Source organism: Nanorana parkeri, unplaced genomic scaffold (assembly GCF_000935625.1).
Source record: "Nanorana parkeri isolate BGI_ZX_2015 unplaced genomic scaffold, ASM93562v1 scaffold2010, whole genome shotgun sequence".
NCBI lineage: Eukaryota > Metazoa > Chordata > Amphibia > Anura > Dicroglossidae > Nanorana > Nanorana parkeri.
Window position 1 is genome coordinate 192,248 of NW_017308278.1, and position 15,862 is coordinate 208,109.

The following is a 15,862-nucleotide window of genomic DNA, read 5'->3' on the forward strand; positions in this document are numbered from 1 at the left end:
CAAAGCCTGCATTAACCACTCAAAGCTCACACTGACCACCCGGAGCCCACACTGACCACCCAAAACTCACACTGACCACCACACCGACCACCCAAAACCTGTACTGACCACCCAGAACCCACACTGACCACTGCACTGACCACCCGGAGCCCACACTGACCACCCGAAGCCAGCACTGACCACCCAGAGCCCACACTGACCACCCAGAGCCCGCACTGACCACCTAAGAGCCACAGTGACCGCCAGAGAGCCCCAATGACTGCCAGGGAGCCGCACTGCCCCCTTTAGAGCCCGCACTGGCCCCCTGAGAGCCACACTGACCACCAGAGAGCCCACACTGACCACCAGAGAGCTTGCACTGGTCCACTGAGAGTCTGCACTGGCCATCTTGGAGCCTGAACAGCCTCCTGAGAGCCTGCACAGCTCCCCTGAAACCCTGCACAGCCCTCCTGAGACCCTGGAGACATCGGACCATGAACTTGGAGCAACACAAAGTATGTAGCTTCATAGTATTCTGCATTGCTGTATAAAGTATTGCTGGAAATCTGTAGTCCCTTTATAGCTGCTGGTATCATTCTGCAGTGCTTAGCAATGCATTGCTGGGATTTATAGTCCTATATAGCTGGTGCCATTCTGCATTGCTTTATAATGTATTGCTGGGAATTGTAGTCCTCTGTAGGTGGTGGTATTTTACATTGCTATGTAATTTATTACTGGGATTTGTAGCCCTCTATAGTTGGTGGTATTCTGTATGGCTGTATAATGTATTGCTGATATTTGTAGTCTCTCTACAATGTGGAGTCACCTGCACATCTACCAGGCTCACAGCTGCAGCCGGGCCCTGGCACGTCACCACTGACTATAGAGAGAGTACAAATCACAGCCCAGACAGGAGGAAGAGGGCCCTGGTGACCGTCGACATTTCCATAAAAAGGCCCACCAAAATCCTCAGCACCAGGCCCGTGATGCTCTTAATCCGGCCCTGCCTCCATCAAAACCTCTTCAGAGTGGCACTATAGAGTAAGAAAAGTACATCCCAGACTTCCCTTGTGTTATCATCACATGACCAGAAACAGGAAGGGTGGTAGGTTTTCTCCACTCTCCTGTACTTGTACTGGTCAGACACTGGATTGGGTGCTGAAATGGAAATTCTGGTACCTGGTGCAGGGGAAATGGCTTGGTCCATGAAACTCCAGAATTTGGTTAAAATCCCAGGACAGTCCCGCAGAAATCGGGATGCTTGGGAGGTATGCTTACAAGAGATCATACACTCTCATAATTCACCATGCCTTGTTGTATGCTTTTAGGATTTGTATTCACATTAATTCAGTAGGTGGCACTGTGGAATCATATTGATTCTTGCTAACAAAAACACCAATCAAGTTTCAAGAAAACTTTTATTTTCCATAGATGTTCACAAGGATGTCCTTACATAGCTAATAGCTTGTATTGTGTCTGATGGCACAGGGTTAGTAAGGGTCTGATAAAGAACATATTTGTTCATCACCCCAACTGTCTAGGTTTCTGTTATACTTGCTGTTGTCCCCACTTAGCACGCCATGGTGCCTGTTCACACTTGGTTGTTTGCCTAGTATGGGAACTAGTAGAAGAAGGCATGCTCTATATATCAGTTAATGGTTAATGCACCAAGTGTATGAAGCTTCTTAGCAACAGAATTGGTAATGGTGGACTCAGAGGGTAATTTTTTTTCATTGCTTGGTTATGTATTATATGGAGTAGAGTATTTATTGCTATATTTAGTTTGTGCCCTGGATAGCTAATCTAGTAAGGTTTTTTTTTTCCTTGGAGTGTCAATGAACAGATGTTTCAGTGTACATTTGTTTTGTCATGAGTCACCATCACATTAAAGGACTACTGTATTCAGTATATGAATTACATTTTAATTGTACATACATTTTTTTTATATATATTAGTCTGCTCATATGTTCAAAAAATGAAATGAAGCATTTGAGTAGAAAAAATGGAATTATAGTACCATACTGTCATTACATGCTTTACCTTCTTAAAGTATTGTTTGCGACAGTGGTCCTTTAAAGCAGAACTAAAATCTGTCTATACTTACATCCCTCCAGCAATGCAACATTCTAAAGATATTTCTGAACAGGCAGGATAGAAGGATAAGAAGATACTTATATTAAAAAAGTGACAGTTATTTTTCAGTCCAATTAGTTCAGTGAGATTTGCCTTCCTGATATTGTAAAGCGCTGCGCAAACTGTTGGCGCTATATACAGCCTGTTTAATAATAATAATAATAATTTAAAAAATACAGTCACTTCAATGAAAATAAAATCCCTTGTCACTGTGTAATGCTTTGTAAATTAAGCTGATAATGTCTCCCATTGCAATAAAACGCTTGTCTGCTCGCATTCTTTTTGGGGGGAGGGTGTAAAGTCCTACTTTAACCACTTGCTGAACGAGGTGTTAAGCCCCCTTCCTGGCCAGGCCATTTTTCGGTATTCAGTGCTGCGGTACTTTGACTGACGTTTATTCCGTCATGTAACGCTGTACTGAAACAAATTTTATGCCATTTTTTGGGACAGATAGAGCTTTCTTTTGGTGGTCTTTAATCACCACTGGGGTTTTTATTTTTTACTATACAATGAAAAGTTTCAAAACTTTTGAAAAGAAAACTGTTTTCCCTACGTTATGTTATAAAACATTGATTAGTACCCATAAAAGACGGGGTCACGTCGGTTAAATAGATAATAAACATGTCAAGTTTTAAAATTGCATGCGCTCACGAAATCGCAAAAATCGACCATGCCTAAAATTGGCCATGAGCAATGCTTTAAAAGCTTTTGCTGCTTACCAATTTAGTTTAAACAGTGATTGATGGCCCTAGAATTATTGCTTTCACTTCGACGGTCACGGCGATATGTAACATGTGTGGCATAATTGTTGTTTTCGCCTGTAGGTGCACCCGACGTGTATTTACGTTTATATGTGTGTGCATGCGGGGGCAGGGAACTTACATTTTTTTGGGTGTTTTTTATTTTTTTTTAATATCAATGACTTAGATTTTTTTAAAACTTGTTGTTTTTTATTTATTAACTTTATTGCTATCACATAGGGGACTTACAAGCCCCGTATGGGATAACAAATATACAATGACAGATCCTCTTTGTGGAGACATTAGGGGTCTCTAAGACCGCTAATGTCACCTTGGGACCCCAAAGAAGCTGATGAAGCGGAAATCTGCTTCACCAGCTTCTTCTCTGGCTATAGCAGCCAAAGAAATGGCAGGCTGAATGCGGAAGTGTTGTAATACACATCACTTCCGCCTTTAGAGATCGGAGGAGAGATCAGCAAGTAGGAGAATGCTGATCTCTCCTTTGTGTACAGTTGAGCAGCCGCTGTGCTAGTCCCGGGCTTGCAGGGGGGACAGCGGAGCCCGGGATATCCGGCAGCAGCAGAAGAGGGGTGGGGCGCGGTAGCAGAGGGGGCGCACTGTGCGTTGTCATACAAGTGATCGACCAGCTGTAGAGCCGGTGGAACGCTTGTATGTAGCAGCCGATAATGGCTGTTTACATTCGCCGCAGGATTCTGTTTGCCTAGCGGGCACGCGTGAGCAGAAAAAAAAATCACGTACATGAACGTCCACCCGCTGGGAAGCGTCCGCCATCCGCCCGTGTTTTGACAATGGGCGGATGGCAAGTGGTTAAGTATCTAGAACAAATTTGACATTGATGCGCTTATCTTGTATCTGTAACAAGCTCAAGAACACAAAAACTATGATAACATGCTGATTATCTGATAACCAGTCACAGGTCAGCAGAGTTTATCTTTTTCTTGTTGAGGTGCAGTTTGCTTTTCCCACTACCGTCATCATAATGTAAGGACGTAAAATAAGCAGAGTTGGTTTCGCTTAAAGTGTATTTCCACTTTTGCAGGCAAATTGGGATAAAATCACCTACGTTAGATTTGTTACACGTTCTTAATTACATTGCATGAATTAAAAAATATAAAAAAATTGTTGCTTACATTTTTAAAGGGTTATTAAACCCTTGCGTGTTTTTGCATATAGTTAGTGCTAGCAAGCAGTAGATATATGCAAACACATTTAAAAACAAAACCTTTTAAAAAGGGTTAATACTTACCTGTGTCTTCGCCGCACACTCCCATCCGAACATCTGAAGAGCCTCGGGCGGCCGCAATGGATCTTGGGGCAGGCGCATGCGCAGTTCAGATGTTCGTCTGGGAGACGAGGAGAGACACAAGGTAAGTCTATGGACAGCGTGCACCCGCACAGACTCCGTGGGACATGAGACAAAAGGAGGACAGAGGAGTCAGCATTGGATCGTAGACCCGCACCAGCGCTGGAGGGACAGCTAAAAACTACAGGAAAGAAGAAGAAAATCGGATTACGAGACATCGTTTAAGGTAAGTCCCTACAGCAGGATTGGGAAGGGGGGGAAATTTTTGACTTTAATGTCACTTTAAGTGCTTATGTAATGTTAAGGATGGGACTGTGGGAAGTTATGCTTACGCTAACCCTCTCTGTACTGTGCTGGCAGGTTTTATTATCTAATGGAAACTAGATTTAAACTCTGTATTTTCTTAACAATGGGTTAAAGACTTGGAAGCATTGTATGTTAATGAGGGGAAGCTCAGTCTGACCCTCTAGTTTCACTTTTAAACTGCTCAGAATAGCTTGGAATCTGCACAAATGCCTTCACCAAAGAAACTCCACCAAGCAGACTGGAAATGATTTTGTGTAACATCTTGGCACTTGGTGGATATCTTTCACAATACAAAAGGCTTCCACAGTCTCTTTGGACTGGAACTGAAGGAAAAGATAAAAACAGGAGCACCACACCAGAGTGTGAAGTCCAAAAATATTTATTCCAATAGAAAAGTCAAGCAACGTCTGTATGTCTATCCAACACGTTTTGGGGGCTTTAAATTGCCCCCTTCATCAGGGCTAAATCCATGTATAGAAAATCGCAAAGATGGACTCTAGATGTCAGTGAATTTGTCAGATAGGCAAGTTTATTGCAGCATGGCTGTGTGTACCTGCAAGTATTCATTATTCCACTGGTCTTCCTCTCAATCAAAACTAGAAACCACAGTGCCTATGATTTATTGGCATAGAAAAATATAAATAGACCCGTTTAAAAAAAAAAACATATACCCTTACATCCAAATGAGAGCTTGGGTTCCAGGTTGTATGGCTTGTAATGGAAAAAAACATCCTGACCACCAATGAGTTTCCATTTTTTTTAATTAAGAAAACCACACGCATTGAGTAAACTGCACTGACCTGAATGCCCTTGTTTACTGCATTTTACCATGATCCTTAATATTTACTCTTACAAAACAATTTGGCAGTTGTCATTTCTTCATAGAGTAGTGATGCTGATTCATAAAAATGCAATTGCTATAGAAATGTATATTTCCCATGTAAATCTATGTAATTTTCTAACCCACAGCTGGAGTTTAATTGGTTGCTATGGGCAACACAGACATTTTTGTGTACAAAACACTTTTGTAAATAAAGTTCATTGCTTATCAGTTGATCAGTTGTACCAGTCACATATAAGCATTGAGGATAGCCATTATGTGGCAGCACATGGAGTTTGTAATATGATAATCTGAAGCTCATGAAGCTCAGCTGAATTCTTACACTGTTTTATCTCTTCCGAGTGCTGCACCTACAATTGTTATAATTTGTGGCTGATCTTTGCTTAAAATAATTTTTTTCTGTCAATGCATCCTGTGTTTCTACTCCAGTGCCCTGTGCTGTTATAGCTGAGTAAAAGCTACACCCCTCAGCACACGTGTCAAATTTGAATTGCAGAGAAAAAGAGGGGGCGGGGGTGTTTGACTAGGTCTGTTACTGAATGCTGATTACTAAGTGCACTAGGTATTACTCGGGTGCATATTGGACTGCACAGTCATATTTAGACCCTGCACAACTGCTGTAGAAGGAAAATGAATGTAAAATGATGATATTTATATATTGCTTTAGTATTGTATCAGCTCACAGAGAGCTTAACACGTCTAAAAGAAAAACAGTCCTAGCTGCAACTGGTCTGATTTTCTATTCCAGTCTCCCAATCTAAATTGATAATATTTGAATACATTTTTAGATTTGAACTCCATAGTTTGTGCCTTCATTATGAATTATATTAAGATATTAAAAGCAGACAGAGATCGCATCAATTCTCATAACAAAGCACACAAAAGAAATTTCTGAATGCCAACCTGAATATCTTTGCAAATAAATATCAGAAAAGATAATAATATTAACATAAGAATCATGACCAGCAAGGGGAGGTAAAGCATTGCATACCTGGACTATTTATAATGGGGTAGATTCAACTATAGATTATGCAGTGCGTGTCTTTAGATATTGGGAAGGGTGGTGCTGGGCATTAATGGGTTCTTTAACTATAGAATGAGAGTGGCACTAAATTATATTACAGTTAAGTATACAATGCATTGATATAGTCAGAGCTGTAGCTGGGCTCATCATTCCTAAACCTTTTTGTGTTGATGGTAAGATGACACTCGAACAGTCTCTTACAGCATTCATGATCACTGAGTGTTAAACTGTTCCTTCTCCCTGTAAGGGAATCAAGAAAGGTTATGAGGTTATGGTACTGAAAAAAATATTATTATTATTATTATTATTAATAACAATGTATGAACAAAAGTAGATTTTAAAGGGCTGACCACTTAATACAATGGTATACAAAATAATTGTTTTTATGACAGGTATTGGGGAGTGTGTCTCCCTGGAACCAGGGGTGGTAAATATAATAAGTCTACGAGCGTCATATGCTCTGTGGCTGAATGTCCTGTTTCGGGGGCAGGATGTATATCAGAAGGATATTCTAGCAATATCAGATTCTGGGTTAGTATTTAGCAGTAAAATGTTCATTACATTGTTGGATATTGGAATATGCATTAATTGTAACATGATAAGCTACATAGTTAAGTATGCTACATAACTAGCTACATAGTTAAGTCCATTGGTCTAAGTCTAAGCTTTGGTCTAGGACTTTGATTTACTACAGCCTTTTTAAGGACAAGTCCACCTAAAACTTCAATTTTGGGTTTTCAATGGCTTTCAAACACTTGGATCACTACCAGTGCCAGTATTTAATCAAATCTACCAGTTGGTAAATTTAATACAGCATTAAAGAAGTATTGGGAGAGTAAAATGTACTCTTCCCAACAGTTAGAGCTGGCGTATGATACTGCAAGTGCATTTTTAAGATTTAACTCTGGAGTTTAGTGTCACTTTAAGCTGTCACAAATAATTAGCTCTTCACACCAATATAATGGATAATTACTTAACCTACCCCACAACATCCAGAGCACCTGCAGTCTCCACAAAACGTCCCAATGATGCCATTAATAGCTTGGGTAGCACAGAGAACAGCCTGGACCGCGTTCATTATGAGCAGCAAACTAAAAAGTGTCAGGTTCCATGGGACTATATCAGGGGGTGCAACACACGTACTCCAGGTCTTCGGGTTTCCCAAGTAATTTCTACAAAACATAATTATAGTTAAGTACTGCAGTTATTTTGTCTTATTTAGCATTTGAAAAAGAAAAGCTTCATTATCATTTGTTGTACTTAACATTTATATAAAACTAAGGGGTCTATTCACAAAGCTGCCGAAGGATCTAGCCGTAGCTTCGGCTGATCCTTCGGCTAGCTTTGGCCCTAGGACCCCTTCGGTTCAGTAGAATGGAAGGGCTGCTATACAGGCTATTCACTATTCACGGCCTCCAGGGTAACCAGGGACGCTGATCTGTCATTACTCTCCCGGACGCTCTGGGAGTCTCCGCTATTAGATAGCGGCTCCCAACCGCCCGGAAGAGAAACACTTTCTCCCTGAAAGGTTTACTCTGCTCGATCGAGCAGAGTATACATTTCCCTGCTCTGTTGTTTCTTTCTCCTTCTGACATCGGAGCCGCCGGCGCCGTCAGTCAGAAAAAAATACAGTATAGGAATGCATAGTTACATTCTTATTGGCTATTTCACTTTGCAATAGCCAATAGCAAACTAGCTATTGCACCCGCCCTCTGCGGCTGTCAATCAGCAGAGGGGACCTGAAGTTCTCCATCAAATCCCCTTCTAGTGATTGACAGCAGCAGAGGGCAGGTGCAATAGCCAGCTTGCTATTGGATATTGCAAAGTGAAATAGCCAATAGGAATCTAGCTATGCATTCCTATGCGTATTTTTTTTTTATTATTTATTTTATTCTGACGACAGCAGCTGTCAGAATACAAAAAAAAAAAAAAAATTGCAGAAAGCAAAGAAGCTATTGCTTCCTCTGCTATCCGCCATCATTTTAATTGTTTTCTATTTTTATATTCAACCTTTTTAGACTGTTTTTCTATTCTGCTCGGGACCACAGAGGTACCAAGCAGAATAGCCGTGCCGAATGCCGCTCTGCAGCATTCGGCTATTCACTCACTGCTGATCGGCATCTATGAGAATAGGCCGAACAGCAGCGAGTAGCCTGCCGGAGGCTCGGCTCAGCCGATCCAGATGTTGGATCGGCTGAGTCGAACTCCTTCTGCACTTCAGGTCGGCCGAACATGCTGAGGATGTTTGGCCGACCCGAAGCCACCCGATGTACAACGATATACGATTTACCGATATACGACTGAAATCAGACGTACAAGCCTGAAGTGAATAGCCGAACAGCTATTCGGCTCACTTCACTTCGGGTCGGTTATGCACTCGGCTGCCTACGGCAGTTTTGTGAATAGGCCCCTAAGTGTTGGAAACAATAAGAATATTTAAAATAGTATTTGGGGCACATTTGAGAAAAAATAAATCAAAATGCTGATGTTAAACTAGCATTAAATGCATAACAAAAAAAGCAGATTCAAAACTAGGAAACTTTAAACATCAATGCCAATTCTGTTTTTATTTATTTTTTTACCAATTTTAAGTAAATAAAGGGATAATGGGTATTTGTATTGTAGCCTGAATTTGTGGTCATGCAACAATGTCATCCTTCAAATGCAAAACTAAAATGTTTCAAAATGCCATTGCTCTTTTACTGTAGTACTGAAAGAAATATAAAACCCAAACAGTTTACTTTAAAAACACATACATTTTCCAAATGATTACTCTATTAAGACTCCTCAAACCTATTTACTTACCCCCCATCAAAGGCATATGTCCAGTTTCCATAGCCTATGTCACATTTGGGGCCTTTGTGTATACCAACTACAGATATTATAAAGCTGTAGCCAGCTCCAACAAACCCAATGGCAGCAAAAAGGATCGAAGAAAACATCTGGGAAAAGAGAATATATGTGGTTAAAGTTCTTTGCTACACATAAAATACTAAATGTCTAAGAACACAGTGTCCTTTCCCACCAGAGTGCATGATCAGTACTGAGAAAAGTATTCAAGGAAATGTGTGCTGTTTATTTTTAATATATTTTCTTTATACTAACACTACATATGAACTAGTCTCCTTAACATAACCCCATATTGAGAGAAATATGGAGGCTGCCAAGTTACTTGATTGTCAAGTTGATGCGCTGATTTCTATACTTTGGGTCACTGACCTGGAACAAGTAGGAGGGCTTCACTATGACCTCACCAAATAAATACATGTTTCAGGCCAATGACCCTAAAAGGTTCAGAGTGACAGCCAGGTAACTAACCTCTTCAGGTAAGCAACGTCAGCTTTCTATTTTGTGCAGTACAGTAGAGAGCATGCAACATGGCAACAAATCCCCTCCCCCGCCCAAAAAAACCCAATGCAACAGAAAATTTAGTTGACCATTGTAAATTGGAGCAATCATTGCTTAGCATACAGGGGGTTATAAAAACTAATCCTGCACTAATAGTTTAACTTAAATCCTGAATGGGATGCCTGTTGTTTGTATGGTGTGCACGCCCCTGCAGAGACCTGCTCCCAGAAAGGATAGGTGCAACGTGTAATTGCGTGCAGCCACCTGTACATCACTACCGACACATTTGTGTGGGTCTGGGTGCCCACACTTGGACACAGATGGTCTACATCCAAGTGCGGGCACCCATACCTGCATGTGTGAATGAGGCCTTATAGTTAAAGGATCATTTATACAGAATGTTATTTTTTGCATACATGTGCATACCCCTCACCCATCACAACCTCTCCTAACATTACAAAGAAAGAGAAACAAGTAGAAATTTTAAACATTAAGAAGCCCAGAAACCCTAACCTAAGTAAAAGCAATTTAAACTGCAAGAAGCATTTTTTACATTTGTTTAGCTTATGTTATGTGAATGGGAACATGTAACAAATATAAAATAGGTGTTATCCCAGTCCGACTGCAAAGTGGAAATACACTATACCAACCGCATGCCACTTTGATTTCTACAGCTCCTTCTGATCCATGAAGTGAAGAATCCTCATTAAACATAGTCATAGTGATTTAGAGGTAACTTGCACATGGCATATTAAGAATTAAATCACATATGTATATTTTTTGACATACCGCAAATCTCTTTCCACATTTCTCATTGCCACAACAGCCACAGCAGTCATTGTTCTTCAGTCCAAGGAACACCAAAGCTGGAAACACCATCTGAAGCAAATATATGGTATACGTTTGTTGCTGATATCTGAACAAACAAGCCTTCAAATGCTAAACTTCTGGGTGATCTATATAAAGTTATTCTCATACGCATTTTTACATTTTTTAAAAATAAATACAAGTAATAACGGAGTTACATACTTAAGGGCATGAGTTTTGTACATGATTTATGAGTTTGTGTGCAATTCAAAATAAATAGAAACAATTATTTCGCTAGATTCAGCAATTAAGGAGAATATAGTTTGGTAAATCTGCTGGATAAAAGTAAAGTAAAGTTAAGGGAAAACAGGATGCAAGCCAGAAATCAGTAATTACCAATAGTTATACATAGTTATATAGTTAGTCACGCTGAAAAAAGACAGTTATATAGTTAGTCACGCTGAAAAAAGACACAAGTCCATCGAGTTCAACCTATAGAGATAATAGAAGAAAAAAAAAAAGAACGCTATGCCCACAATTACCCACTGTTGATTCATAAGAAGGCAAAAAAACCCTATAAAGCATCATTCAATTTGCTCCAACAGGGGAAACAATTCCTTTCTGATCCCATAAGGCAATCGGATATTTCCTGGATCAACAATCTCTGATGCTAAATATACCTATAAGAACTCAAGATCCAGTAATATTCTCTGCATTTAGGAATACATCCAGATTTTTTTAAACAGTTAACTGTACCTTTTTTTACTGTACAATTAGTAAGAAAAGATAATGATCCCATAAAGTCCAAATACCGAACAAAGCATGAGATTGCTGACATGGTTTCCTTTCTGGATTACCTCTTTAGGACCTTTATCCGCAAATCATTGCTTAACAGGGACAGCATGGTGACTCAGTGATTACCATTTGCAGAGGTTTGAATCCAGGTTTGGTCAGGGCACTATAGAGGGCATGGAGTGCACATGTTCTGTCTGTGCTTGTGTGGGTTTCCTCTGGGTGGGTTTCCCAGTTTCCTACCACACTCCAAAGATATACTGGAAGGTTAATTGGCTCCTGTCTAAATTGGCCCCCATATGTGTGTGTATATGAGAATGGGACCTTAGATTGTAAGCTTCTTGAAGGAAGGGAATGATGTGAATGAATAGTATGTAAGGACGCCAAGGGACATTCCATCTCCAGAGCAGAGGTTGTGAGAGGCGTCAGGGATTAGTGTAGCAGCCAGCCGGATCTGAGGTTTAACTGAGCATTTGGTTTTTCAGACCCTATACAAAAACAAGCACTTAACCCTAGCAGTGTAGGAGTAGCCCCACTGTAAGGGCTAGTTCACACCAAGCGCGGAGCAAATGCAGAGCAGTTACAGAACAGATGAAAACTGCGTTCAATGGTATTTTGGGCTCTAGTTCACACCAGAACGTTCAGTTCCGGAGCATGTGGAAAAACTGCAGCATGCCCTATTTTGTCTGCTCTGGAATGCACCAAAACGCATGCAAACGCCCTGGAACGCACTAAAAGCCCATTTTAGGCAAACACATTTTTTTATTTTTTTTTAAACGGCCCTTACTGGGCGCTGACACACGTTGACATGTCTTGCTGTGTTTCCTTTGATTTCAATAGAAAACATACATGTAGGTAAAATAAAGAGCCGGATCTCCAGGCAGAAACACAACTCCTATATTTCTCCAATAGAAAACATACCTGGCAAAAACAGACAAGTGTGAATGGACAAGTCCACCAGCACTATTAGACATCCTTCTGTCAAATGCCAGGATTGTCGTACAGTCTATCTGAGCTTGACTGTGAACAAATGACATAGAGATACCTGCTAGAGTTATTCCATTTAAATTCTATGCATCATAGGTCTCTTACCAACACTCCAGATCCCAGTATTCCACCAAAATACCAGACTTCATCAGATATATGCCCATTGTTGTTAGCAACTTTTCCTCCAGGAAAAAATAGCAGGATATTGGCCAAGATGCAGAGAACAGCTAGTGGAATTAAGGTAATGCCCAGACATTTAGCACAGCTTCCAGAGCACATATTGTCGAAAATAAGAGTTGCTTCAATTTATGAAAGCCTGGAGTGTTCCAGATGATCAATTCCAATGTAGAAAAATCCTTCAAAAGCACATGGTACCTAGCCAGCTGCTATGATGGTCTCCCGACTTTGATTTCACAGTGACCTGACTATTTATATGTCCACAGTCAACAAAGACCCATAAATTAGTTTACGTATGTAAAAATTTCACTTTGTACCATGACAACTAAAATTCTCTGTTAATATTCTACCTAAAAGAACGGAATACTTTCATTGATCTGTCTTTCCCTCCCTGAAACAGATACTAAAAGGCCTCCCTTGTTCAGCCCCAAATTTCGACATTCAGAACCTTTTCCAGCTACCTATAACCTTCACAAATAATTAACTATTTGATGCAATCTGTGATGGACTGCTTTTTCCTATTACTTTGTCACGGGTGGGAATGTCTAAAGTTGGCATGTAAAACTCGAATGAAACATCGGGCCAGATTGAGTGCTACAAGGGGCAATAATATGTCTAATGAGGGCCACATGTACTTCAAGAAGTATTTCCTTTTTAAAGAGTTCAGTTCAAACGTAGTTAATGGCTGTTATATGTATTATTACTGCAATCTTATTATTAAACACCATAAACTGTACATGAACATGTCTAAAAGAAATATAAAAACAAAAATGTCCCAGCACATTTACTAGTCAGCCTCCAAAAAATACACTGTGTAACTAATAGGGTTAAAAATAGAGGTTTTAGCTGCACAACTTTTGCAAAATATGCGGTAGCCACGCTGCCTCGTCAAGGCCCCTCTGTGTAGTGTGGTTCTAACTCTAATCTATGAGAGCCTCCATCTTGGAGCATACATAGCCAAGAATGAATTGAGTGCAGATTCACAAGGAGGTAGCTCAATCTTCTTAAAAGCACAGGGACAAACCAGAAGCCCAAAACATCACAATGGCAGCTGAAGCCCCCAGTGTGTCCCCACACCAAATCCAACCAATGAAACAAATGGCAAACACACTCATCAATTCATAACTAGCTATAGGCAAGGTACACATGGAAGGGCTTTACAAAGTACAAAAAAAAATATAAGGCCCTCTTCACACCTTGCAATGCACCACCACACGCCCGTTAATGCTTGTTATGTTGAGTGTTAATGTGTGTTGTATTAATGCAGCCCATTCATTTTGTATAGGCTGCACACACAACAACAACACATCAAAAACCAGACCCAAGTCCATTTTTTAATGTTATGTACATTGCAGTGCAAGTCTGTCAACACTTACTATGCTTGTGTGTGGGGCTACTATTTGGAATAAATGGCTCCACAACATACAGCACAGAATGGCATGCAGGACAACATTCTTCTTACTGCACACTATCACAATGCATAGGTGTGAAACTGGCCTAAATGGTGAGATGTTTACCTAGGTTTCTATACTGTATTTATAGATTTAGCCAACTTCTCTTTGAATCTCTCAATAATAAAATTATAATAAAGTCAATTCCTGCTGGATTCAGGATCTGATACAATCATTTGAGGGAGCCATGGCCATCTTGCCTGTAGGCTTCATGCATCTGATATTGACTAAACAATGCCGAGCCATCTTAAAAGAGGGAGGCTTTACTTCCTCACGTCAGACCTGCCCCTTTATAACCAGTGCTCTGATGACTCAGGGACTGATCAGGAAGCAGCAGAAGAGGTAGAGAAAGCACAAGTCCTCATGTACCGCTTCCTCTCCAGTGAACCTTAAGAAGAACAGAGAGCAGCGCAATAATGACATCACCAAATCTTACCCCAAATCGTGTGAGATTAGCAGTTAGAGACAGCACTGCCTTAGATGATCTCACACTGCAGATATGCAACTAGGATGCTAGAGGAACAGAAGTGCGTAGGTACATGTGTCAGGAAGTGCACTGCTATTTCCTAGAAGGTATTAAAGGCAAAAAGTAGAGTTTTCAGGGTACAGCCTAATTACAATTATAATTATTTTGTTCAATCTTCGGGATGAATTAAATAAATATAAGAGATTCTCCTGTTGTGTGCTTTGTATTCTGACAGCGGCAGGGGTGCCACTGTTAGAATACCCAAACAGTGACGGCAGTTGATTGGCTGACTGAAGAGGGTTCATCCAGCTCCTTCGGTCTTTTAATCGAAAGATGCCAGACAGAAGGGTGATGACAGGGCCACCCACTGTGCAGTGTATAGCTGGCTTTTGTAAAGTGTATAGCTGGCTTTAGAATTAATTTAGCATCTTTGGAACATCTCATTCTAATGGGATGAAGGAAGGTGTGTGAGGCAGAGCAATCAAGTCAGATTTCACAGTTGGGAATAACAATACGTAATGTTTCCCTGGAGTCTATTTTATCTTAAATCTCCTTGTAATTTAATTCAGTTAAAATATTTGTTATGATTTGGTAGCTCTAGCACTTTTCTGTTTAAAATCAACATAGAATATCCCTTCAGACTTACACAGTGGTACCTAGAAAGGAAATTAGATAAAACCTTGGGGCGACTGGAGATCCCTGATGATTATGACCCAGGCTAGTACAGACAATACTAGAGTTTTGCCTCTTACATGGAGATGTGATAGTAGAAGGGGACCCGCTCAGGGAACGAGCTATTGCTTTCTTGCAGACAATGTATGATTTTATAAGCTGCACTTATTCTGTATTCTCGGTTTATTTTTGTCTTTGTGTAAATGTGACATGAGTATTTGACTTTCTTACATAACAGATTGTTTATGTTGTTATTTTTATGTTTTGGAATTTATATTTTGGAAATTGCTGTATTTCCTGAAAACCCAATAAATTGTTTAAAAAAAAAAAAAATCAACATAGAATAGGATTTAATCACTCTTTGAATGTTTTTTTTTACTTAAAGATTTGTTTATTTGACATTCAAGGAATCAGTTTCTAGAGGAAGCGGCAAATTGCTTCTCTATGTTTCTATTTCTTCTAATAAACTGGACTGCCCCTTCCCATTGCCCGACTATTTTAACTGCTAGCGATTTCTAAAACAGTAATGGAGAAGAAAATTCTCCTACCTGTACTATGAAGACAATTGTCAAAGAACATATTACACCATTTCACAGTGAGATGGAAGTTATTTGACTGAGTTGTGAAAAATAATACAAGGTGAGACTCCTCTTACAGAATTATCATTGGGAGAAGTGTCCCTTTTGAAAGATTCCAGTGACAATTGTCAGCAGGACAAAAAGAGAGGTGAATCACCTCATTATGAACACAGACAGCAATAAATCAACATAATATTTATTAAGAATAATGCTTTTTTGTGTATATATATATATATA

General features: G+C 40.0%; 2 protein-coding genes across 2 annotated transcripts in view; both read right to left on the reverse strand.

Moving 5' to 3' along the window:
- Positions 1–6,569: 6,569 nt before the first annotated feature.
- Positions 6,570–12,560, reverse strand: LOC108800396 (transmembrane 4 L6 family member 4-like). The gene is made up of 5 exons (XM_018572380.1): positions 12,387–12,560; positions 10,485–10,574; positions 9,153–9,289; positions 7,330–7,519; positions 6,570–6,587 (listed from the first exon to the last, which is right to left on the reverse strand). Exons 1-5 carry the CDS (start codon positions 12,558–12,560, stop codon positions 6,570–6,572), a joined length of 609 nt encoding a protein of 202 aa, XP_018427882.1.
- Positions 12,561–14,385: 1,825 nt separating this feature from the next.
- Positions 14,386–15,862, reverse strand: part of LOC108800393 (transmembrane 4 L6 family member 4-like) — an 11,273-nt gene continuing 9,796 nt past the window's right edge. The window contains exon 5 of the mRNA XM_018572377.1: positions 14,386–14,475. Coding sequence (XP_018427879.1) covers positions 14,386–14,475 — 90 coding nt within the window. The remainder of the gene's footprint in view (positions 14,476–15,862) is intronic.